The sequence below is a fragment of the Ovis aries genome, chromosome 16, assembly GCF_016772045.2.
Source record: "Ovis aries strain OAR_USU_Benz2616 breed Rambouillet chromosome 16, ARS-UI_Ramb_v3.0, whole genome shotgun sequence".
Lineage (NCBI taxonomy): Eukaryota > Metazoa > Chordata > Mammalia > Artiodactyla > Bovidae > Ovis > Ovis aries.
The window spans coordinates 13,554,529-13,576,530 of record NC_056069.1 but is presented as its reverse complement, the minus strand read 5'-3'; the positions used below and the strand labels follow the sequence as shown (position 1 = coordinate 13,576,530).

The window sequence follows — 22,002 nt, the reverse complement described above, 5'->3', positions numbered from 1 at the left end:
ATGGTTAATTTTTATTAAAAGAGTTTCTTAAGACTGGAAAGCACTGTTTGAGGAAAACAAAATTATTATTTTCTTTTTAGCAAAATTGACAGGAATATTAAGTACATAGAGGCAAAGGCCCTTTAAAACATTACCCTATGTGGATGTCTGTAAATGAACTTAAAAATGTTGTAAGTTTTGCAGTTTTTCCCTAGTAGCTACTACTTGACCCTAGTGTCTCATAGGTTATTAGTGATAAAGATTTCAACAAACTAATAATTATTTTCTTAGATTAAAATGTGATATGAAGATAAATGAGATGGTTAGATAGCATCACTGACTCAACTGACATGAATTTGAGCAAACTTTAGGAGAGAGTGAAGGACAGGGAAGCCTGGCGTGCTTTCCTGTGTCATGAGGAGTTGGATATGATTTAGGGACTGAATAGCATAAAGATAAAAGTTTAATTTTTAAAGCCATGTGATAGATGAATGATCCAGTTGAAGATTAACTGTTGGAAAACAAATTTTAACCAACTGAAAAATGTGTTTTATGAATAAGATTTCATTATTAATTGAGGATTGTATGGAGAATTTTTTGTTTTCATAGCATTCTATAAGCATTAAACTATATGTATTTCTTTTATAAACTTGTTTTAACTTAATTCATGCAAATATTACCATCAAGATGAGTTTTAATTATGTAAGGCATACTTACAGAAGTTCATTTTACCTTCTTGAAATAATTTTTCATTAATGTTAATTGTTAATGATGATGATGTAGATATTGAGAGTAGGAGTTTTAACCATTTATTCTGCACCAGAATCTGTTGTCAGTTTTCCATACATCATCTGTTTTAATCCTTATGATGGTCATAAGAGGTGTAGGTATGACTTTTACTCCAGTTTTTAGATGAAGAAACTCAGGCTTAGAGAGGTTAAGTGATTAACCAGAGTTCTCTCAGCTGTTGTGTGGCAGAACTTGAGTGTCAGAGCCAGACTGTCTCCAGAGCAACTGAGTCTCATCGCTTGTTGTATGCATTCAGTTCTGTCAAATTTTAATGAATAGTTCCTAGGATACCTCAATATGAAAAATGTCACCTCTATGTGCTGTTTAGTTGGGAGAAGAGCCTAGAGAATTTTAGAATTGGAAGAACAGTTATTTTTCCTCCAAGAATTCTAGTAGTAATGGTTTCTTTTAATACTTCTGTATATGTGATTATAAAATCAGGGCCTTTGCAAATTGAGTGTTTGATTGTATGTAGCTTTCACTCATGAGGAAGACGTTTGGTCTGCTGTCACACTAGCGCCATCCTTAGTACTGTGCTTTCTCACACATTCTTAATATGTGTATGACAGACAGCACACGGCTGTTGATAGAAACCATTGAACCATACAACCACCATTCCCTGTCAAGATAAGTTATAACCACAAGCAGTCATATTGCATGCAAGTCAAGAGTTAAAGACAATTCATGATATGAAAATATAGACCGAGAGAAATCGTCTGCACTAATTGAAGCATGTAATACTTAGCAAAGGAAGGTCACACCCGAAACCATCAGCTTAAGTCGGACATAAGAAATAGCTTAAATTCTTTCTCTATTTCTGTCTTTCTGTTTCTGTCTTTCTGGGCAATAAACTGGTAAAGTTTCCAATAAATTATGTCAGATAAGTTATCTGAAGTGTTATGTAAAGAATTTAAAAATACTGATAAATACTGTCAAGTTTGGTTTTAAAATTCTCCCATTTGAAATTGAAATTCTGAGACTAAGTTTTGATACTCTAACAATTTATCTTTCTTTAGGAGTAGATCCCACAATAGATCACGTTCAAGACAAAAAGATAGACGTAGATCTAAGAGCCCTCATAAAAAACGCTCTAAATCAAGGGAGAGGCGAAAGTCAAGGAGTCGCTCACGTTCACGGTGAGTTTTTTGAATTTAAAGGTAGTTTTCTCATGACCTCATTTGTTAAAAATCTGTTGTAGTTTAAAATTTTAACGAAAGAAATTGAACTTTTTTCCAGTCGTTTAAGTAATAATTTAATGTCGATTGTCATTGATTTGAATCTGATGGTTAGTATGACTCATGAGATTTCCAGACTACTTAATTCAGCCTGGTAATTGTTTCATTTAGCTTCATGTACATAGAAATTATGTAGACATTTGTATGTAATGTCTTATAGCTGTTATCCATTGTTTTGATAATTGCTGAGGAAACAGTTGAGGTCCTTTTTGGGGAGTAGAATTGTTCTAGTTGTGAATTTATTTATTTATTTTTATTTTTAAAGGGACAAAAGAAAAGATACCCGAGAAAAAATCAAGGAAAAGGAAAGAGTGAAAGAAAAAGATAGAGAAAAGGAAAGGGAAAAGGAAAGAGACAGGGAAAAGGAACGTGAAAAAGAAAAGGAACGGGGTAAAAACAAAGATAAAGACCGAGATAAAGAACGGGAAAAGGACCGAGATAAAGACAAGGACAAAGAGAAGGACAAAGAGAGAGAGCGGGACAAAGACCACGAAAAGGAGCGAGACAAAGAGAAGGAGAAGGAACAAGACAAAGAAAAGGAACGAGAAAAGGACAGATCCAAAGAGACAGATGAGAAAAGGAAGAAGGATAAAAAGTCCAGGACACCACCCAGAAGTTACAACGCGTCACGGAGATCTCGCAGTTCCAGCAGGTTTGATAGTGCTTCACCTTTTTACCAAGAGGCTCACTGATGACAGTTTTAAGTGAGAGGGGAAATATTGTTATACATGGAATCAGTAAAATAATGGTAGAACATTTCTTTAGCAGAGGGATTGCTACAGTATTGAACCAGTGAGGAGGAAGAGAGAATATTGGGCAGTTATTTGAAAAGTTAGCTGTCCCTTGTAATCTGCTCCTTTAACTTGGCAGTGTTAACAGTGACTGCTGTTGCCGTTGCTGCTTATTTTCTTGGAGGGTGGATGGCAGGGGCAAGCTTTTTATTTTTGACTTGGTTTTATGTGGAAAAGTTGACTGCTTATTAGGCTTCTGTATTTCTTTGGAATGAGTACTAAATTTAATATGTAAAATTTTTAAGGTTGCAGTATTAGTCCTTTTTGTCATCTAAGTTCATTTTTACTGTGCTATTTTGTTGAATGTGTGATGTGTAAATTTTGGTTTTCATTTATTTGTTAAGGATTCGCTTTTTTCTTAGAACTCTGTTAATCGGTGCACTGCCATCAGGGCTTCCCAGGTGGCACTAATGGTGAAGAACCTGCCTGCCAGTGCAGATGACATAAGAGACACGGCTTTGATCCTTGGGTTGGGAACATCCCCTGGAGGAGAGCATGGCGGCTTACTCCAGCGTGCTTGCCTGGATATCCCATGGACAGAGGAGCTTGGCGGGCTACAGTCCAGAGAGTTGCAAAGAGTTAGATGTGGCTGAAGCAACCTCACGCACACACGCATACTGCCACCAGGTGGCAGCAGGTTGCCATAGTAACAGCAGCAAACAAGGCCCTTCCTTAATTCAGGATTATCTCAACCTGTATCCATTGCTTCAGATGATATTGTGACTATAAACAAATGGAAGTTCCTCAGTTGTGTTAAAAACTGTATCTTAAAAATACTTAAAAATATATTTTAGCAAGTTTTAAAGATACTTTTGAAAGGTTTTTCATAGAGAATAATTTGAGACTGGCACGTGCATTTCCTAATGCTTTTGCTTTCTGTTTTAATAACTTAATGCTAGTCTTTGGTTACTTAATTGAAGATAATTTCTAGCATTTATTGAGTGCTTTACCATATGCCAGATTTTGTGTTTCAGTGGAGTTTTTCATAACTAATCTTATTTAATCCTCACAGTAAGCCTGTGAGAAGACTGTTATCATGGTTTTAAAACATGAAGAAACCAAAGCTCAGAGGAAATATTCCATCTGCTCTGCACTTTAGTTAGAAGTGTAGTAGTACAGTAGCTCTTTCTCCTTTTAGTGATTGTTTAAGTGAAGACTCTAACTAGTACTTGGTACTGGCTTTTTAAAAAATGCCTCAGAAGTATAAAGTTGAAAGCAGCAGTATATGTTAAAATGGAACTTCAAATCAGTAGATCTTTGCTATATTTCAGCACATTGAAACAAAACCTGAACAGTTTCACTCATTTGCTGTGGGTATCAGTTAAGCCGTACGGTGTCTTTACTGCAGTTATTTTATTGGTTGTGTTTCACACATTCTTGGTGTTTATGTTTAGACATTGCCTTTCACAACACCAAGTAGTGTCCTGATTCTTTTCAAATTCATTTGAATTTACTTTTTCTGATGACTTCAAAATATTTAATTTTTTCATGGACTGTTTTAAGTTGCTTGATATTTAAGAAAGTGTGGATAGTCATATTCAGTTCTTAGATAACCTCTGGGGCCTGGAGAATAAATGCTGACTAATGTTGGTTCAATTGTTTGAAATGATTCATGCTTTGAGAAGAGCTTAAGGAAGAGTTAAAATTTCTTTTAACATTTTTCTTCCTTACAAGTGCTCTGATTTGTTTAGTGAATAGGAAACCTGTTAACTGCTCAGAAAAATAGTCCACTTAATGTTTTTATTTCCAACATTGTCTTCTGAGCTACGTTTTTTAAAGAAAAAATTTTGATATTTAAGAACTTTTAATGCTTGAAATTACAGTCAATAAGGATGAGACCAACAAAGGGAAAGAGGAAAAATTGATTGAGCACCTACTGTGCACCAGACGTTAGGCTTGGGACGTTACAGATGTTATCCCAATCCTCCTAATAGCACAGTGAGATGTGAGTTATTATCTCCATTTATCCACTGGGAAAACTAAGACTCAGATTAAGTAATATGACCTTAGTCATGCAGCTGGTTAAGTGTGAAACTAAAATTTAAATGTCAGCCTATTTAACTCCAATTCTTAATACTAGTGCTGATAGCGTCTTTCTCACCAACTGATATTCTGGATTGCTGTCTGTCAAGCCTGGCTCTCAATACCACTAACTGGTAGTTATTAGACGTCCACCCAGACACAGTGTTCCTGAAATACAAGTAAAGAGTTACACTGATGAAGATGGAGCCATTTTGTATAAAATGGGATATACTGGCATTCTTACGCTATGAAAAAAGTTACTTCTAGTCGGAGAAGGCAATGGCACACCACTCCAGTACTCTTGCCTGGAAAATCCCATGGACGGAGGAGCCTGGTAGGCTGCAGTCCATGGGGTTGCACAGAGTTGGACACGACTGAGTGACTTCACTTTCACTTTTCACTGTCATGCATTGGAGAAGGAAATGGCAACCCACTCCAGTGTTCTTGCCTGGAGAATCCCAGGGACCCGGGGAGCCTGGTGGGCTGCCGTCTATGGCGTCACACAGAATCGGACACGACTGAAGCGACTTAGCAGCAGCAGCAACAGCAGCAGTGTTTGAGGTGGGGAGAGGGGTACTGCTACAGAATGGTATTGATTGAATGGAATAATGTCATCTAATTTCCACAGTAGCAAGTATAATTTTGAGGTGACTTGGAGATAAAATTAGGTAATGGAGGCAAGAACCTTAGGTAGAGCAGAAATTTGTGTTCTCAAAGTTCTTGAACTCTTTCAGTCTTCACATCTACTGTGTATACCACATACAAGCATTGTCTAGTTTTTTATTTTATAGATGAAAAAAGTACACAAAATATTTCGTTAGCCTAGAATCAGCTTACTGACATATAAGGAGAACTTGGAAGTCTAGAGGATTTGGTTGTTTCAGTTCTGTGGCCACTTATTATCAAAGCTTCTTGTGAGATAGATCGTTGGCTACGTTAGTCATTTAAGAAATAAATCGTCATACCTCATCACCCGAATAGACATCTTGCAGTTCATTGTTTCTAAGCTGACCACTCTTACGAATGAAGTAATTTGTTAGGTAGGATCACTGACCCGGTGGACATAAATTTGAGCAAACTCCAGGAGATCCCGAAGGACAGGGAAGTCTGGTGTGCTACAGTCCATGGCGTTGCAAAGTGTTAGACATGACTTAGTGACTGAACACACACATAAAATTATTATTAAAAGTATGTGTCATTCAGTAATATGTTAAGCAAAATAGTTTTTAATAAAGTTTTTAATAATTTTAATCTGTTTAATAATTAGTTTTTACTTCATCATATTTAAATCCCAGTTTTTAAGTAATTTCCTTATATCTAAGTAACTTGTGTGCTTAATTTTAAATGACTAGAACAACAATAATGAAGTGATAGGTGGATGAGGGGGTAAAAGCAGTTTTTATCTGTGAAATGAACTAATGTAAGTACTCCTTAAAGAGGCATTCTGCATTGGTTTAGAAAGTCTGTATGTTGCAAGCCTGTTTATCTTTCACTTCTTGAAAAGGGCCTATTAACTTGTAAAAATAAAAAAACAGTCCACAGTGGGGCAGCAAGGAGCTAGATGCATGACAGAGGATCTGGAAAGCAGCATGCTTTAGGTGTTAAAGTATGTTTAACGTAAGAGAGAATATGAAACATCCATTAATATTTTTTTTGCTCTAGAAATTGCGTCCAAATCACATGTAAAGGAGATCATCTTTTCTAATATGAAATCTTAAGAGATGTTTTCACTCGTCTGTTGAATTTATGGTTCATCGTTTGACCTGTACTAAAATTAGATAATAGGATATTTTCATGAAAGACATTAGTTTAAACTGACCTTTAAAGAATACTCTTCGCTTGAGAGCATTCCAGACCCTTTTGCTTTTGTGTATTTGAATTAATCTTACTGGAATTACTGGTTTTTAAAATGGCATTTTTGACTTTCAGGGAAAGGCGTAGGAGGAGGAGCAGGAGTTCTTCCAGGTCACCAAGAACATCAAAAACCCTAAAAAGGAAATCTTCTAGGTCTCCATCCCCCAGGAGGTAGGTTGAAAGCATGTTCTAGAACTGAGGAGGAAGCAGGGGGAAAGTTTTCTCTCTTCAGTCTATTATTTTTATAACTTTATATTTTGAATGAATAACATGTAATATATTAGTTTGGTTTAGAAATCTGGAGAATACAAAAAGTTATGAATAGATCTTAACTTCCATAATGTGTCCATCTATCCTGTCCCCACAAGTAACGACTTTATTAGTTTTTTTGGTATATCCTTCCAGTTTTGTATATAGGCGCAGATGAGAATATATAATGTTTTTTTTCATCTTCCTCAAAAGGTAGTGCAAAATGTACACTGTTGTACAGTTGCTTTTGTCACTTAACTACCAGAGGGACTTTCTGTACTCATCAGAGTGCTGCTCATCCCTGTTTACAGCTGCGTAGTCTTCCGTTGTCTGTTATGAAACCAGCCCACAGTAACTGAATAGGTTCTCTTAATTTACTCAGCGGCTGCAGCAGCAGGCAATTTAATCCTTGTCGAGGTAGATGGCAAGTGCCCCTGGCACGTGCTAATTCGTGGATGACACCAGTATGTGGAGACAGTTTCTGTAAATGGTATTGGTGGTCCAGGGGGTGAGTGTTTTTGTAGTTTTGAGAGATACTTCCTTCTGTATTGTCCTTCATAAAGGTTGGTGGCAGCTTGCAGTTTGAGATGCTTGTTTCCCTGTAGCTCCTGCAGATTGTTTCCAAAGTTGTGGATTTTGGTCCATCTGATAGATAAGAAATGGTACCAGTATAAAGTAATTTTCACTGCATTTTTCTTAAGAGTGAAGGTGACCATCTCTTCATATATTTGAAGGCCATTTGTATTTCCTTTTCTACGAATTGTATACATTGCCCATTTTTTATGGCGTCTGTTTTTATTTTTTCTACTTTCAGGAATTCTTTCTATATTGCAGAGATGATTCTTCAGTGACTTGGTTTCAATTATTATTCCTAGTTTGTTATTTCTTGGAAATTGTTTATGAGACTTAATTTTATAGAGATTTTTGATTTATATAGGTTAATTCCTCAAGTTTTTTTCTTTTGTGACTTTTCCATTTTGAGTCTTACAGGTAGAAAAGTCTTTCCTATTCCAAGATTATAGTAAAATTCCTTCATTGCTTCTTTTTTGTGCTTTTATGCTTTTAATTTTTGCATTACATCTTTGATCCATTAGTTTTTCCTTGTTTGCAATATGGCACATGGATATGATTTTATATTTCCAAATGCTTCTTTGTTTTCCAATATCATTAAAAACCCAATTTTCTTAACACTTATCCCATGTTTCCTTTGTCATATACTAAATTTTCTGTTGTGTTGGAGTCTGTTTCTGGGCCTTATGTGGTATTGGATTGGCTTGACTGATGACTGTGTACCAGTAGTGCCCCGTGCTTTTAATTATACGGATTGTATAGTATTTCTAAATATTTAGTAAGGTCTTTACTTCCCCAGGTGGTACAGTTGGTAAAGAATCCACCTGCCAGTGCAGGAGACATGAGATGCGGGTTCCATCCCTGGGTTGGGAAAATCCCTTTGAGTAGGAAATGGCAACCCACTCCAGTATTCTTGCCTGGAGAATCCCATGGATGGAGGAACCTGGCAGGCTACAGTCTGTGGGGTCACAAAGAGTTGGACATGACTGAGCGCACCCACATGCTGATGCCCACATGCGCGTGCGCGCGCGCACACACACACGCACACACACACACACTTTTCCATACCTCTCCTTTCTCTTTTTTTGAGCTTTCTTGATCATTCTTGTGTGTGTATTTTTCTGCTTGAGCTTAAGAGTTAGTTTGTGTTCTAGAAGTAAAACCTACTGATAATTTGTGTTATAGTATGATTAAATTTATTAATGGGGAAATTGATGAATATATTTATTAATAAAACTTTATGAAGGTGAGTCTTTCTATCCAAGAACATGGCCTACTTATTCAGGCCATCCTTAGTGTTTTTCATGAATGTTTCAGTGTTTATTTCAAACAGATTTTATGCATTTTCAAGGTCTAATTTTAGATATATGTTGCTTTTTTGTTCTTGTGAATAAAGTCTTTCATTATGTCATATAATTGGAGATTAGGTTTATACATAGAAAGGTTAGTGATTTTTGTATATATATTTTTTCATCCCACTATCTTCCTAATAGGTCATAGTTTTTCAGTTGGTTTTCCAAGTAGAGAAAAGAGAAATTTATAAAAGGTTTTGCCCAGGGTAGAAGGAACATGCTTCCCCGCAGAGATCTTTTGTTTATTTGTGGGTTATTATTTTTAGATGAGAATAAAAGGAAGGTGTAGGATATTGAGGAGGTGGGACAGATTTTTAAAAAATACTTTGCTCACGAAAGTAAAAACTTCTATCAACTGTAAAGTCAAATTAGACAAAAAGATATATTTAGAACATTTCACTTTCTTCCAGATTCCTTCTACTTTAACATCCACTTTCTATAAGTGATAAATTGTTTTATCTGTCCTTGTGTTTCTTTTTTGCAAAATTAAGCAGATACATGTATTTAAATTTTTCCTTTTCTTCCAAAGGACAGCATTCACAATATATACTGTGTGTGTGTGTCTTTATATGGTCAGTGACTTTACCCAACCCCAGTTCCATTTTGACTTAAAATTTCTTAAATTGAGAAGTAATTTACATCACATAAAATTCACCCTTTTAAACCTGCATTTAAGTGATGTTTAGTAATTTTTGTTGCATTTTTCTCAAAGAGTTCACAATTTTGTTTAGCCATCACTGCTAGTTCCACAACATTTTTTTCACGTTAGAAGAAAGCCTGTACCGATTAGCAGTTATTCTCCATGGCTCCAGACAGCTACTAACCTACTTCTTGTCTCTGGATTGCCTATTATGGCCATTTCATCTAGACTCCCAGTATGTGTGGTTTTGTATCTGACTTCTTTGACTGAATGTAACGTTTTCAAGGTTCATACATATTATAGCATGAATCAGTACTTCATTCCTTTTTAATGGATGAGTAATATTCTAATGAATGGATAAAACCAGGTTTTGTTATTTAACCATTCATTAGTTGATGGACATTTAGTATTATTGCTGGGTTTTTTGCTATTGTAAATAATGCTGCTGTGAGCATTTGTGTACAGGGATCTATTCATGGCTTCACTGGGTCTGCTTTGCTCTGCTTGGGCTTCCTCTGGTTGGAGAGAGTGGGAGTTGCTCTCGTTGCTGTGCATGGGCTTCTCATTGTGGTGGCTTCTCTTGTTGGGGGCACAGGCTCTAGGTATGCAGGCTTCAGTAATTGCAGCATGCAGTCTTAGCAGTTGTGGCACATGGGCTTAGTTGCTTCACAGCGTGTAGAATCTTCCTGGATGAGGGATCAAATCCATGTCCCCTGCATTGGCAGGCAAATTCTTACCCACTGTACCACCAAGAAAAGTTCTGCTTATTGTAGTTTTGTAATAAGTTTTAACATCAGGAACTGTCTTCCAATTTTGTTGTTAAAGATGGTTTTGGCTATTTGATGTCCCTGGAGATTCTATATGATTTTTAGGATGGGCTTTTTGTATTTCTGCTAACAGTGCCAATGCAATTTAGATGGGGGTTGCATTGAATTTGTAGATCACGTTGAATACTATTGTTACCTTAACTCTATTTAAGTCTTCTGGTTCAAGAACATGGGGTGTGTTTCCATTTTATTTATGAATTTATTTCTTTTGGCAAATTTTTTGCCCTTTTGGTTAAATATATTGCTAAGGAATCTCATTCTTTTTGCAGTTGTTTCCTTGACTTTTAAGAGTTTTATGTAAAGATAAACATATATACATAAGTATGTTGTAAATATATTTTTCTTGGTTTGTCATTTTTCTTTTGAATATGCTAGCAGTGTTTTTTTGCTTTGCTTTGCAAAAGTTTATGTAGACATATGTATGAATCTTTTATTGTACTTGGAATTTTAGTTATGGTTAAAAAATCTTTCATTCAAGTTAGAGAGAAATTCACTTATGTTTTCTTGTAGTACTTGTATTATTTCATTAAAAAAATTTAGGTCTTTAATCCATTTGGATTTATTTATGTGAATGAGATACGGACCCACTTTTATCATTTTCTGAATAATAATCCAGTTGTACCCAGGGCTTTTATTTATAAATGACCATCTTTTCCCCTATGATTTGAGATGCTTTATTGAATTTTCATATGTACTTGGGTCTGTTTCTTAAGTGTTTTTGTTTGTTTGCCTGGTCTTTGTGTTTATTTTTAAGCTAATCATAATTAAGACAAAGATTCTATATTAGGGTTAATTATTTTGAGTTGAAGATGTCTTGTTATGCTTCTGATATGAAGTGCATCATTTTTTCCCCTCTAATTTTAGGGATATGTTGTTTTTGCAAATGGAACGCGTTCAGTCCATCTTCTGCTTAGCGTTTGCTCTTGAATTAGTGGGTGGGACTTAGTGAATGAGAGGAGGGAGGGCGCATGGTGTCATTGGTTATTTGAAGTTCCAGGTTTTTGTGAGTCATGCAGTCTTGCCTGAGAAGTCATTCAGCCTTATCTGATTCTTTTATCTTTTTTTCTTTTTATTATTTTCTTGGTATTCATTTTTTGCTTTGAAAAAAATGGGTAAAAGTATTATGTATTTGATTTTGTTTTATCCTAATGACAGTAGATAAATAAACCTTGAATGTTTTAAAACTAAGAAATTGGTAATACAGAATTGTGCCTCTGCAGAAATGACTGTATGTCTTTAAAAAGTTAACGGTGTGGGCTTGAATTGGTGGGTTATAGGACTCATTTACGTTACTTGGTCTACCAGGTTACTGATATGCTTGTTTACAATGCATTAGTATTAGGTAAGAATATTTAATTAACAATATACTGGGTGTTTACTTTTTAAGATGTTAACTGGCATTATTAATACTCTTATAGCAGAAATAAGAAGGATAAAAAGAGAGAAAAAGAAAAGGACCACATCAGTGAAAGAAGAGAGAGAGAACGTTCAGCTTCTACAAGAAAGAACTCTAATGATAGAGACGGGAAGGACAAGGTGGAGAAGAACAATACTTCACTTAAAGTAAGCAGGTCTTTCCATGTTTAGGGTTTAAATAATAAATATGAGATTGTTCTTTATTTCATAGAGGTAGTAACTTTAGACAAAGCTCCTTGAGGGCAACAGTGTTTTTGGTACTACTTATTTAATATTTGTTGTATCAGTAGTTTTTTCACCTAGTTTTTGAAGATAAGAATTAATTAATGTTAACTAATGTAGACAGTTGCATTCCTTATTCACAGAATGGCATACAGTAAAAATTTTAACAGTGTACAGGAATATTTCTACTTGTTGCCATTTTCCTCCCTGCATTTGTTTTAGCAAATTTGACAGATGATGTTATTGGTTTTGTGATAATATACCAATTGTTAGGTTTGTTGAATTAGAATAATTAATGGAAACCAAATTCCATCAAGTAAGGATTTTTTTGGGGGGGGTAAATATTGTAAATACTTGTGAGTTAGGTTATTTTCCTTATACTGGTAAGTAATATTTGTGTTTTATGAGGTCTGAAGCTTTCATCTTACAGTTTTATTCCTGTACTGCTAGAAGTTTATCATCATTGTCAGTAACATTGATAATATCTCCTGAGCACTTGATCCATTCCAGACACTGTTCCACATGTTCTCTTTGATTCTTGGTTGAGGACTGAATTTGGACTGTTCTCGAACAGTCTTTGGTAGGAAGAGCAGTGACTTCCTTTTCTCCATTCCCTTGTTTTTGCTTATTTGGTATCCAGATTATAAGTCTATCCTGGCCTCTATGGGAACTGTTTTACTTTGAGCAGATCTCTTCCACTTTTTCAAGTCAGGCAGCAACATTTGTTGACTTCTTCTGTAGAATTTCTCTGTACCTATTTTATTCCAACGAGTCTCCATGGATTGTTCCATCTTAGAAGTACAAAGGACATATCGATACATGTTTGCATATACTATTTATTTGAAAAGGTAAATGGGAGAAAATACCCAGTTTGACTAATTCACAAAAGGTAAAGTTACATATTTTAGCCAGAACTAGATGTAATAGCTGGCAGCTCTTAAGAAAAATATTAAATATATACCTAAATACTCATTGTAGGAGAAGGAGCACAATAAAGAACCAGATTCAAGCGTGGGCAAAGAAGTAGATGGCAAGGATGCACCAAGGACTGAGGAAAACAGAGTACAGCAAAATGGGAATTGTCAGCCCAACGAAGAGAGCCTCTCTGCCAAAGCAGAAGCAGTATAGGCCCGGCAGATGCACCTCTAAACACACGCTGGAATAGAATCCAAAGCTTTTAATTCTCTCAACAAGATGTTAAACAGTGAAGAAATCCAGTAGAGCATAAAGATGCGAGCTAACGGCGTTTCTAGTTGTTAGGTGACTTTGTGGCCATCTTGATACTGAGTAAGAAAACAAAGCATGGACATCATGAAAATAACAGGTGTGACCCAAACTCTTCATCTGCTAAATCTGTGCGTTGCCATGGCGGCCGACACCGTTGTCACGTGGTTTGTTAGTGTTTGCCAAGAACCATTACAAATAAATGGGACATTAAAGATCGAAATTTGTTATACCATCCATAAAGACTGGAGATAAGCTTTGGAGGCTCTTTTAAGAAATGCTAGAAACTGATTTTGTATTATTTTACCTTTTTTTAAGTTCAATATATACAAATTGATAATGTGCTTGAAATCGGTGCAAATATGTACACACCCTTGTAAGTGCAGAGTTTGTAAGAAGTTTTAACATTTACTTCACAGGATTTATAGTGATTGTGTTAAATTCTCACTGTTGTGTTTTCTTTTGCTCACAGTTTAGGACAGTGGTTTTTCTTTAAAATAGTTTTACAGATTAAAGTTGCTTAAATAAGTGGATTACAAACCAACTGACAATGCATGCTACTGTTCTCTTTCAAAAGGAAGAACAACTGTGTGGAATACTAATGACATATTAGTATTCAGTGTTTAGAATCATTGGGCCTCCCCACATAGTAAGCATTTCTTTTTGAACTTTCTTGATATTTCCGAGCTTATTATGAACAATATTGCAGTGTGTGTTGTCAGCTGTAGGTGGTAAAGATGCCATTTATAAAAAGAAAGCTGGGTTTTCAAAATGGGCTACGGGAGCACAAGCTGAAGCTTTAGTGCCTTCTACAACGTGGTATACTGTTTTCTAGAATTTTATATGAGCTAGTCATTCTCAATTCATATGGAATTTAGATGGGTATTTCATTCCCTCCCATAGGAAAGTGTGAAAGTGATATGTCAGAAGAGCTCCTTACTTACCTAATATGAGAGGGAAGTCTGTGTTTAAGAATGACTTCAGCGCTTAAAACAACAGTGCAGTTGTGGGACCATCAGTTTTATACTGTGATAACTGAAAATGAAGCAGCGTGTTCTTACTTTACTTAAAGCAAGACCCTTTAGTTGTCTACATTGGATGGCCTTAATTATTACCTCTCAATCATCTTCTCGTAAATGATGTGCTGAAATTGTGCTTAAAGGAGAGTACATGAGGTTATTTGTTTTATGTGTAAAGTATGTTTACTTGAGCTTAAAATATAGGTCATCCTGCATTGTTAGGCACACTTTTTGCAGAAAGTATGCAAGTAGTAAAATGACAACATTACTAATACTTTCCCCCAAACCACAGCTTATAGTTTCAGAACTCTTTTCATTGTTATATTTCCAAAAGTTATACCTTTTAATTAGCATGTTATTAAAAAAAATCAAGTATAATTATTTTAATGCAGTCTAATACAATCAAATTACTCAGTTGCCTTACCTCATGGGAAGAGTTACTTATGAATTTAAAGAGCTGAGTAACACATCAGTTACTTGGTTTCAACTTGAGTTTTCTTTTTAATGTTAATACTATTGAAACTTAAGTATTTTGTGGAGAATGGAAGGAATTGCCCTTATTGCAAGTAATGAAGCCCGGTTTGATTATGAAGCTGCTTAACTACTCTTCATGTGTTCACAATTACTGTGTTTTTTTTTTTTTCCTCTTTGTCACTATGTACATTAAAATTTTTGAAAATGCTTTACTATGTAAAGTATAGATGGTCATTTTAATCATTCAACCACATACGGTTGGCTGGTAAACAGCATATTTTGATACAGGAATGCTTGGGTGCATATGGAAAGATTGTGAAGGAGTGTGTGTCTTGCATTAAAGCTTCTTATTTATGATATGTAAGTAGAATAGAACAAATGTTGTTTGAATCTTTGTTATTTTTAGTACCATTTCTCTAATAAAGCTAAGTATTTTAGAGGAAAATATTTGTTCATGCATTTCAAAACAGCATCTTAGGTTTACTCTGTTCTTGTTTCAGTTGGCATAGCTATGGAGATTGTTTTGGTATGGAGAATGCATGTTTGTGTGGTGTCTGTAAAGCAATCAGTTAGAGTTTGAGTATTTTCTTGTGCTCTGTACTCTATTAAATGTTTGGTAAGTTGGTAATTAACATACGTAATTTGGTTTCTGATGCCAGTTATTTTTCTTGCTGATGATATTTATTCAGTTTTAAGACAACCATACCAATGTTAAAAGACACTGATTTATAAAAATTGGGCATGAGTAGGAATACCAGACAGAGAAGGCAGTGGCACCCCACTCCAGTCCTCTTGCCTGGAATATCCCATGGACAGAGGAGCCTGGTAGGCTACAGTCCAGGGGGTCGCTAAGAGTCGGACACAACTGAGCGACTTCACTTTGACTTTTCACTTTCATGCATTGGAGAAGGAAATGGCAACCCACTCCAGTGTTCTTGCCTGGAGAATCCCAGGGATGGGGGAGCCTCGTGGGCTGCCGTCTATGGGTTCACACATAGTTGGACACAACTGAAGTGACTTAGCAGCAGCAGCAGGAATACAGAGGCCCAGAGAACGTGAAGTCATTTTCTTAAACAGGCTTAGGGAAGCAAAACTTTCTAGGGTCTAGAGGTAAGGGAGGGAGGGTCGGGGTGGGAGGGGGGTGGAGAGAGAGAGTGTGTGTTTGTGTGTGTGAAAAAGATTTTCTCTTTGTTCACTTATAAGGGCTGATATGTATTCATTTGTTTATTATTTTTTTTTAAGGTATTTCATTACTTTTTTAAAACTGTCTTTTTCATCCCAGGTAGATGTTGTCAGGAAAACTTGAGGTAAGGCCAAGAAGAGAGCCATTTTATACTTCATACTATCTGTAAATTCTTTTTCAGCTTGGTTATATAGCGAGTATATTCTGTTCCTTAAATTGTAGTTGCTGTTCATTCTAGACAAATTCTGTTGGTCCTTCTGTTTTTGCTCTTCAGCAGTGTACACTTAACTGTTAATAAAAGACGTTCCTTTATAAGCTAGCCAGTTTCATGTGAGGAAGCAAGTATAAACTCTTAACTTCTGCAGCTGTCTCGTTATTTTTTATTGAGTCTAATTAACACAGTTAAAAATACACTAGTCAGCTTGTGCTTTTCTGTTTAGAATTATTTTCCAAGGTATTCAGTATTTGCTACATTGATCTTGAGAAGTATCGGAGACTTAAATTTTGATGTACGATTTAAAAGTAAACACTGGCGTTTAGAATCAGTTTTTTTTGGGGGGGGGTCAAGAAAATGATTTCTTTTGTGATATTAGTCACCCTCAGTATTCTCATTCATTCTTATATGTTATATGGGTTGCTATGTTTAAAACTTGACTCTGGAGGCAAATTTGGTCCCAACTGAAGATATCATTCAAATTTAAGGAGTATAATATGTAATAATAGCCTTTTAAAAGTTTAAAAATTTGGAATAATTGTTGTTCAGTCACTAAGTCGAGTCTGACTGTTTGCAGCCCTATGGACTGCAGCATGCCAGGCTCCTTTGTCCTTCACTGTCTCCCAAAGTGTGCTCAGATTCATGTGCATTAAGTCAGTTATGCTGTCTAACCAGCTCATTCTCTGCCACCTCCTTCTCTTTTTGCCTTCAGTTGTTCTCAGCATCAGGGTCTTTTAGTATGATTTGATTTAAATCCTACTTTAGTAGTTGAATTAGCAGTTAAAATGAATTCTTTTTGAGCGTTGTATTGAATAACATTTCAATGAGATATTTCTTATGTTTTTATTGAAAGAAGTATCTGGTTTTAATTGGGTCACTTATGAAGTAGAGCCATTTCCACGAAGTAATTACGTTCCTTCGGTGTTTTAAAGGTTTTAAAAAATTTTTACTATGTATATACTTAGTATTTTCTCATGTTTATTCAGTAATAGTCATTTAAAATTAAATTGTTGATTTTTTAAGTTTCAGAGGTTAGTGCTCTCAGAAGGGCTAAGTGATATTTCTGGAAGCAGGAGTCAAGTATAAATGTAATAAAATAATCTTTTAAAAATAAAATTCACTTCCCTACTTAATCTTGGGTTTGTGGGTGAATTTGTTTTTCTTAAATACACTTTTATTGGTGATTCTGCCAAAGATTGGTACATAATTTTTAAAATAAAAGCTAAATTTTATTACTAGGTGGGATTTAGAAACTAATAACTAGATTTCTTTCTATTTCATTTTAAGGTACTTTTATAGTTTCTAGCAATCAATTTATTAAATTGTTAGTTTATATGTAGTGCAACATTTCTTAACATACTGTTCTTAGATTTTTAGTCTGTTGTCTGATTTTTAAATTTACTTTGTAACATTTTAATTTTGAGACTTGCCAAACTTTTATAAAACTTCACAAATTTTACCAGTAAGATTTCCTTTCTGAGGATTGAAATAGAATGATAGTTGCCTTCATTCTTGATTAACTTCTGTTTGCTAGGTAGACAATTTCTTAACTGTATCTGTAAGTTCAAATTCATGAAATTCATGCTGAAAGAATTAGAGTTGAAGAGATTGTTCTACCATTTAAGGTTACTGGTAGGCAAAAAAGTGTTGGGAGACAGTACAGAATTCTCTTAATTTCCACAGGAGGTTATATTTGGGTGTACTGTGTAGTTATATAGGTAGTTCAGTTTAATAGTTAAATATTACTTTTCTCCATCTTAACTAGGTTTAATACAGTAGTGCTATTCTTTACATAATGCTATATGGATTATCAAGGGAAGGGTTTAAAATGTAAAAAAGAGGTACTGCATAGATGGTGTATATTTATGTGAGTAGGACTACTTCCAAATGGTACTAGTGAAGATTTATCAGAAGCTGCTGCTGTTGTGTTGCTCTATTTTTAATAAAATGAAAATCTTAAAAGTCTCCACTGTTGAGTAGTAATTTCATCTAAGACATTTAATTACATATTTACAGCATACTTTTATAACTGAAAGGTTGTTAATAGCCTTTTTGGTCATTGGGTATTCTTCATGTTATGTGGCGATCTCAAGTTAAAGCTTTGCATCTCTTAACGTTTTGCAGTGTTCCAGTAAGTGACAGCGGCTCTTTGAATCTCCCTTTTATTTTCAGAATCAACTTTCTTTTTTTTATTGGAGGATAATTGCTTTACAGTGTTGAGTTGGTTTCTGCTGTATAATAATGGTAATCAGTCATGTCCCCTCCCTCATTAGCCTCCCTGCCCTCTCCCATCGCACCCCCTAGGTCGTCAGTGAGTGCGAGGGTGGGCTCCCTGCTTTATAAAGCAGCTTCCCACTGGTTACCCGTTTTACACTTAATGGTATATATATGTCAATGCTACTTTCTCAATTCATCCTACCCTCTCCTTCCTCTGTTGTGTCCACAAGTATGCTTTTATGTCTTCATCTCCATTTCTTCCCCGTAAATAGGTTAATTATAGTACTATTTTTCTAGAGTCCATATATGTGCCTTAATATACGTGTTTGTTTTTCTGATTTGTTGTTGTTTAGTTGCCAAGTCATGTCCGACTTTGTGACCCCATAAACTGCAGCACGCCGGACTTCCCTGTCCCTCACCATCTCTAGGAGTTTGCTCAAGTTCCTGTCCATTACATCAGTGATAACATCCAACCATCTCATCCTCTGTCGCCCTCTTCTTCTGCCTTCAATCTTTCCCAGCATCAGGGTCTTTTCCAGTGAGTCGGCTCTTTGCGTCAGGTGGCCAGAGTATTGGAGCTTCAGGTTCAGCATCAGTCTTTCCAATGAGTATTCAAGATTGATTTCCTTTAAGATTGACTAGTTTGATCTCCTTGCTGTCCAAAGAAGTCTCAGGAGTCTTCTCCAGCACCACAGTTCAAAAGCATCAGTTAATTCTTTGGTGCTCTTTATGGTCCAGGTGTCAAAACCGTATGTGACAACTGGAAAGACCGTAGCCTTGACTGTACGGACCTTTGTCAGCAAAGTGATGTCTTTGCCTTTTAACACACTGTCTGGGATTGTCATAAGAAGCAGCCGTCTTCTAGTTGCATGGCTGCAGTCACCATGTGCAGTGATTTTAGAGCCCAGGAAGAGGAAATCTGTCACTGCTTTCACACTTCTAGTTCCCATGAAGTGATGGGACCAGAGGCCATGATCTTAGTTTTTTTAATATTTAGTTTTCAGCCGGCTTTTTCTTCACCCTCATCAAGAGGTTCTTTAGTTCCTCTTTGCTTTCTGCCATTAAAGTATCAGCCGCATATCTGAGGTGGTAGATATTTCTCCCAGAAATCTTGATTCCAGGTTGTAACTCATCCAGTCCAGCATTTCGCTTGATGTGCTCTGCATCTAAGTTAAATAAACAGAGTGACAATAAACAGCCTTGTCGAACTCCTTTCTCAATCCTGAACCGGTCAGTTGTTTTCTCTTCTAACTGTTGCTTCTTGACCAGCATACAGGTTTTTCAGGAGCTAGGCAAGATGGCCTGGTATTCCCATCTCTTTTAAGAGATTTTCACAGTTTGTTATGATCCACACAGTCAAAGGCTTTTAGCATAGTCAGTGAAACAGAGGTGGACGTTTTTCTGGAATTCCTTTCCTTTCTCTATGATCTAGTCAATGTTTGCAATTTGATCTCTGGTTTCTCTGCCTTTTCTAAACCCAGCTTGAATATCTGGAAGTTCTCAGTTCACATAATCCTGAAGCCTAGCCTATAGAATTTTGAGTATAACCTTACTGGCATGGGAAATGAGTACAATTGTCTGGTGGTTTGAATGTTCTTTAGTATTGGCCTACTTGGAATTGGGATGAGGATAGACCTTTTCCAGTTCTGTGGCCACTGCTGGGTTTTCTAAATTTGCTGACATACTGAGTACAGCACTTTGATGGCATCATCTTTTTAAGATTTTTAAGTAGTTGTGCTGGAATTCCATTGCCTCCACTAGCTTTAGACAGCAATGCTTCCTAAGGGCCGCTTGACTTTGCTCTCAGAATGTCTGGCTCTGGGTGAGTGACCACACCATTGTGGTTATCTGGGTCGTTAAGATCTTTTTTTGTACAGTTCTGTGTATTTTTTCCATCTCTTCTTGATCTCTTCTGCGTCTATTAGATCTTTACTGTTTTTGTCTTTTATTGTGCCCATCTTTGAATGAAATGTTCCTTGGATACTTCCAATTTTCTTGCGATCTCTCGTCTTTCCCTTTCTGTTGTTTTTCTCTATTTGCATATATAACAGGCTCTGAGAGGTTCATCCACCTCACTACAACTGACTCAAATTCATTGCCTTTTTGTGGCTGAGTAAAACTACTGCACAATTGCACTCATCTCACACGCTAGTAAAGTAATGCTCAAAATTCTCCAAGCCAGGCTTCAGCAATACGTGAACCATGAACGTCTAGATGTTCAAGCTGGTTTTAGAAAAGGCAGAGGAACCAGGGACCAAATTGCCAGCATCTGCTGGATCATTGAAAAAGCAAAAGAGTTCCCAGAAAAACATCTATTTCTGCTTTATTAACTATGCCAAAGCCTTTGACTGTGTGGATCACAATAAATTGTGGAAAATTCTTCAAGAGATGGGAATACCAGACCACCTGACCTGCCTCTTGAGAAACCTATATGCAGGTCAGGAAGCAACAGTTAGAACTGTCTCTCCTTCTCTGGCGGGACATGGAACAACAGACTGGTTCCAAATAGGAAAAGGAGTACATCAAGGCTGTATATTGTCACCTTGCTTATTTAACTTCTATGCAGAGTACATAATCAGAAATGCTGGGCTGGAAGAAGCACAAGCTGGAATCCAGCTTGCCGGGAGAAATAACTTCAGATATGCAGATGACACCACCCTTATGGCAGGAAGTGAAGAGGAACTAAAAAGCCTCTTGATGGAAGTGAAAGAGGAGAGTGAAAAAGTTGGCCTAAAGCTCAACATTCAGAAAACTAAGATGATGGCATCTGGTCCCATCACTTCATGGCAAATAGACGGGGAAACAGTGGAAACAGTGTCAGACTTTATTTTTTGGTGCTCCAAAACCACTGCAGATGGTGATTGCAGCCATGAAATTAAGATGCTTACTCCTTGGAAGGAAAGTTATGACCAACCTAGATATATTAAAAAGCAGAGACATTACTGTGCTAACAAAGGTCTGTCTAGTCAAGGCTGTGGTTTTTCCATTGGTCATGTATGGATGTGAGGGTTGGACTGTGAAGAAAGCTGAGCACCGAAGAATTGATGCTTTTGAACTGTGGTGTTGGAGAAGACTCTTGAGAGTCCCTTGGACTGCAAGGAGATCCAACCAGTCCATCCTAAAAGAGATCAGTCCTGGATGTTCACTGGAAGGACTGATGTTAAAGCTGAAACTCCAGTACGTTGGCCACCTCATGTGAAGAGTTGACTCATTGGAAAAGACTGGTGCTGGGAGGGATTGGGGGCAGGAGGAGAAGGGGATGACAGAGGATGAGATGGCATCACCAACTTGATGGACATGAGTTTGAGTGAACTCCGGGAGATGGTGATGGACAGGGAGGCCTGGCATGCTGCGGTTCATAGGGTCACAAAGAGACATGACTGAGCGATTGAACTGAACTGAATATTCCATTGCATATATGTACCACATTGTCTTTATCTGTTCATCTGTTGATGAGCTAGTATTTGCAAAATGAAAATTGCCACTAGTTGTAACAGCAAGTGGAATGCCTTCTCCCATATGTCAGAAGTTTAACTCTCCATTTGGTGAATGAGCTGTGTACTTGGGATGGTCATTTGAGTGAGACAAACTATTAGGGGTTTTAGGGGTTTCTCTTAAAAATAAATTGGCTGTCAGATACGTAAATTTGCAACCCTATATGACCTACTGGTTCAACTGGTCGAGAGGTGGTGAGGCTGCACACAAATTTCTCTGTGTAAGCGTTC

The 22,002-nt window shown here is 36.5% G+C and overlaps 1 protein-coding gene across 4 annotated transcripts in view; it reads left to right on the top strand.

The window, feature by feature from the left end:
* SREK1 (splicing regulatory glutamic acid and lysine rich protein 1) overlaps window positions 1–15,304 on the top strand; it is a 44,126-nt gene extending 28,822 nt beyond the window's left edge. For 3 of the 4 annotated variants that reach the window (XM_004016923.6, XM_042233734.2, XM_027980041.3), the window contains 5 exons: window positions 1,785–1,904; window positions 2,269–2,655; window positions 6,746–6,841; window positions 11,727–11,871; window positions 12,925–15,304. In XM_004016923.6, the coding sequence (XP_004016972.1) occupies window positions 1,785–1,904; window positions 2,269–2,655; window positions 6,746–6,841; window positions 11,727–11,871; window positions 12,925–13,074 (898 nt within the window). In that variant the 3' untranslated portion in view covers window positions 13,075–15,304. The remainder of the gene's footprint in view (window positions 1–1,784; window positions 1,905–2,268; window positions 2,656–6,745; window positions 6,842–11,726; window positions 11,872–12,924) is intronic. The other variant, XM_060400352.1, reaches the window with a different exon arrangement.
* Window positions 15,305–22,002: the final 6,698 nt, after the last annotated feature.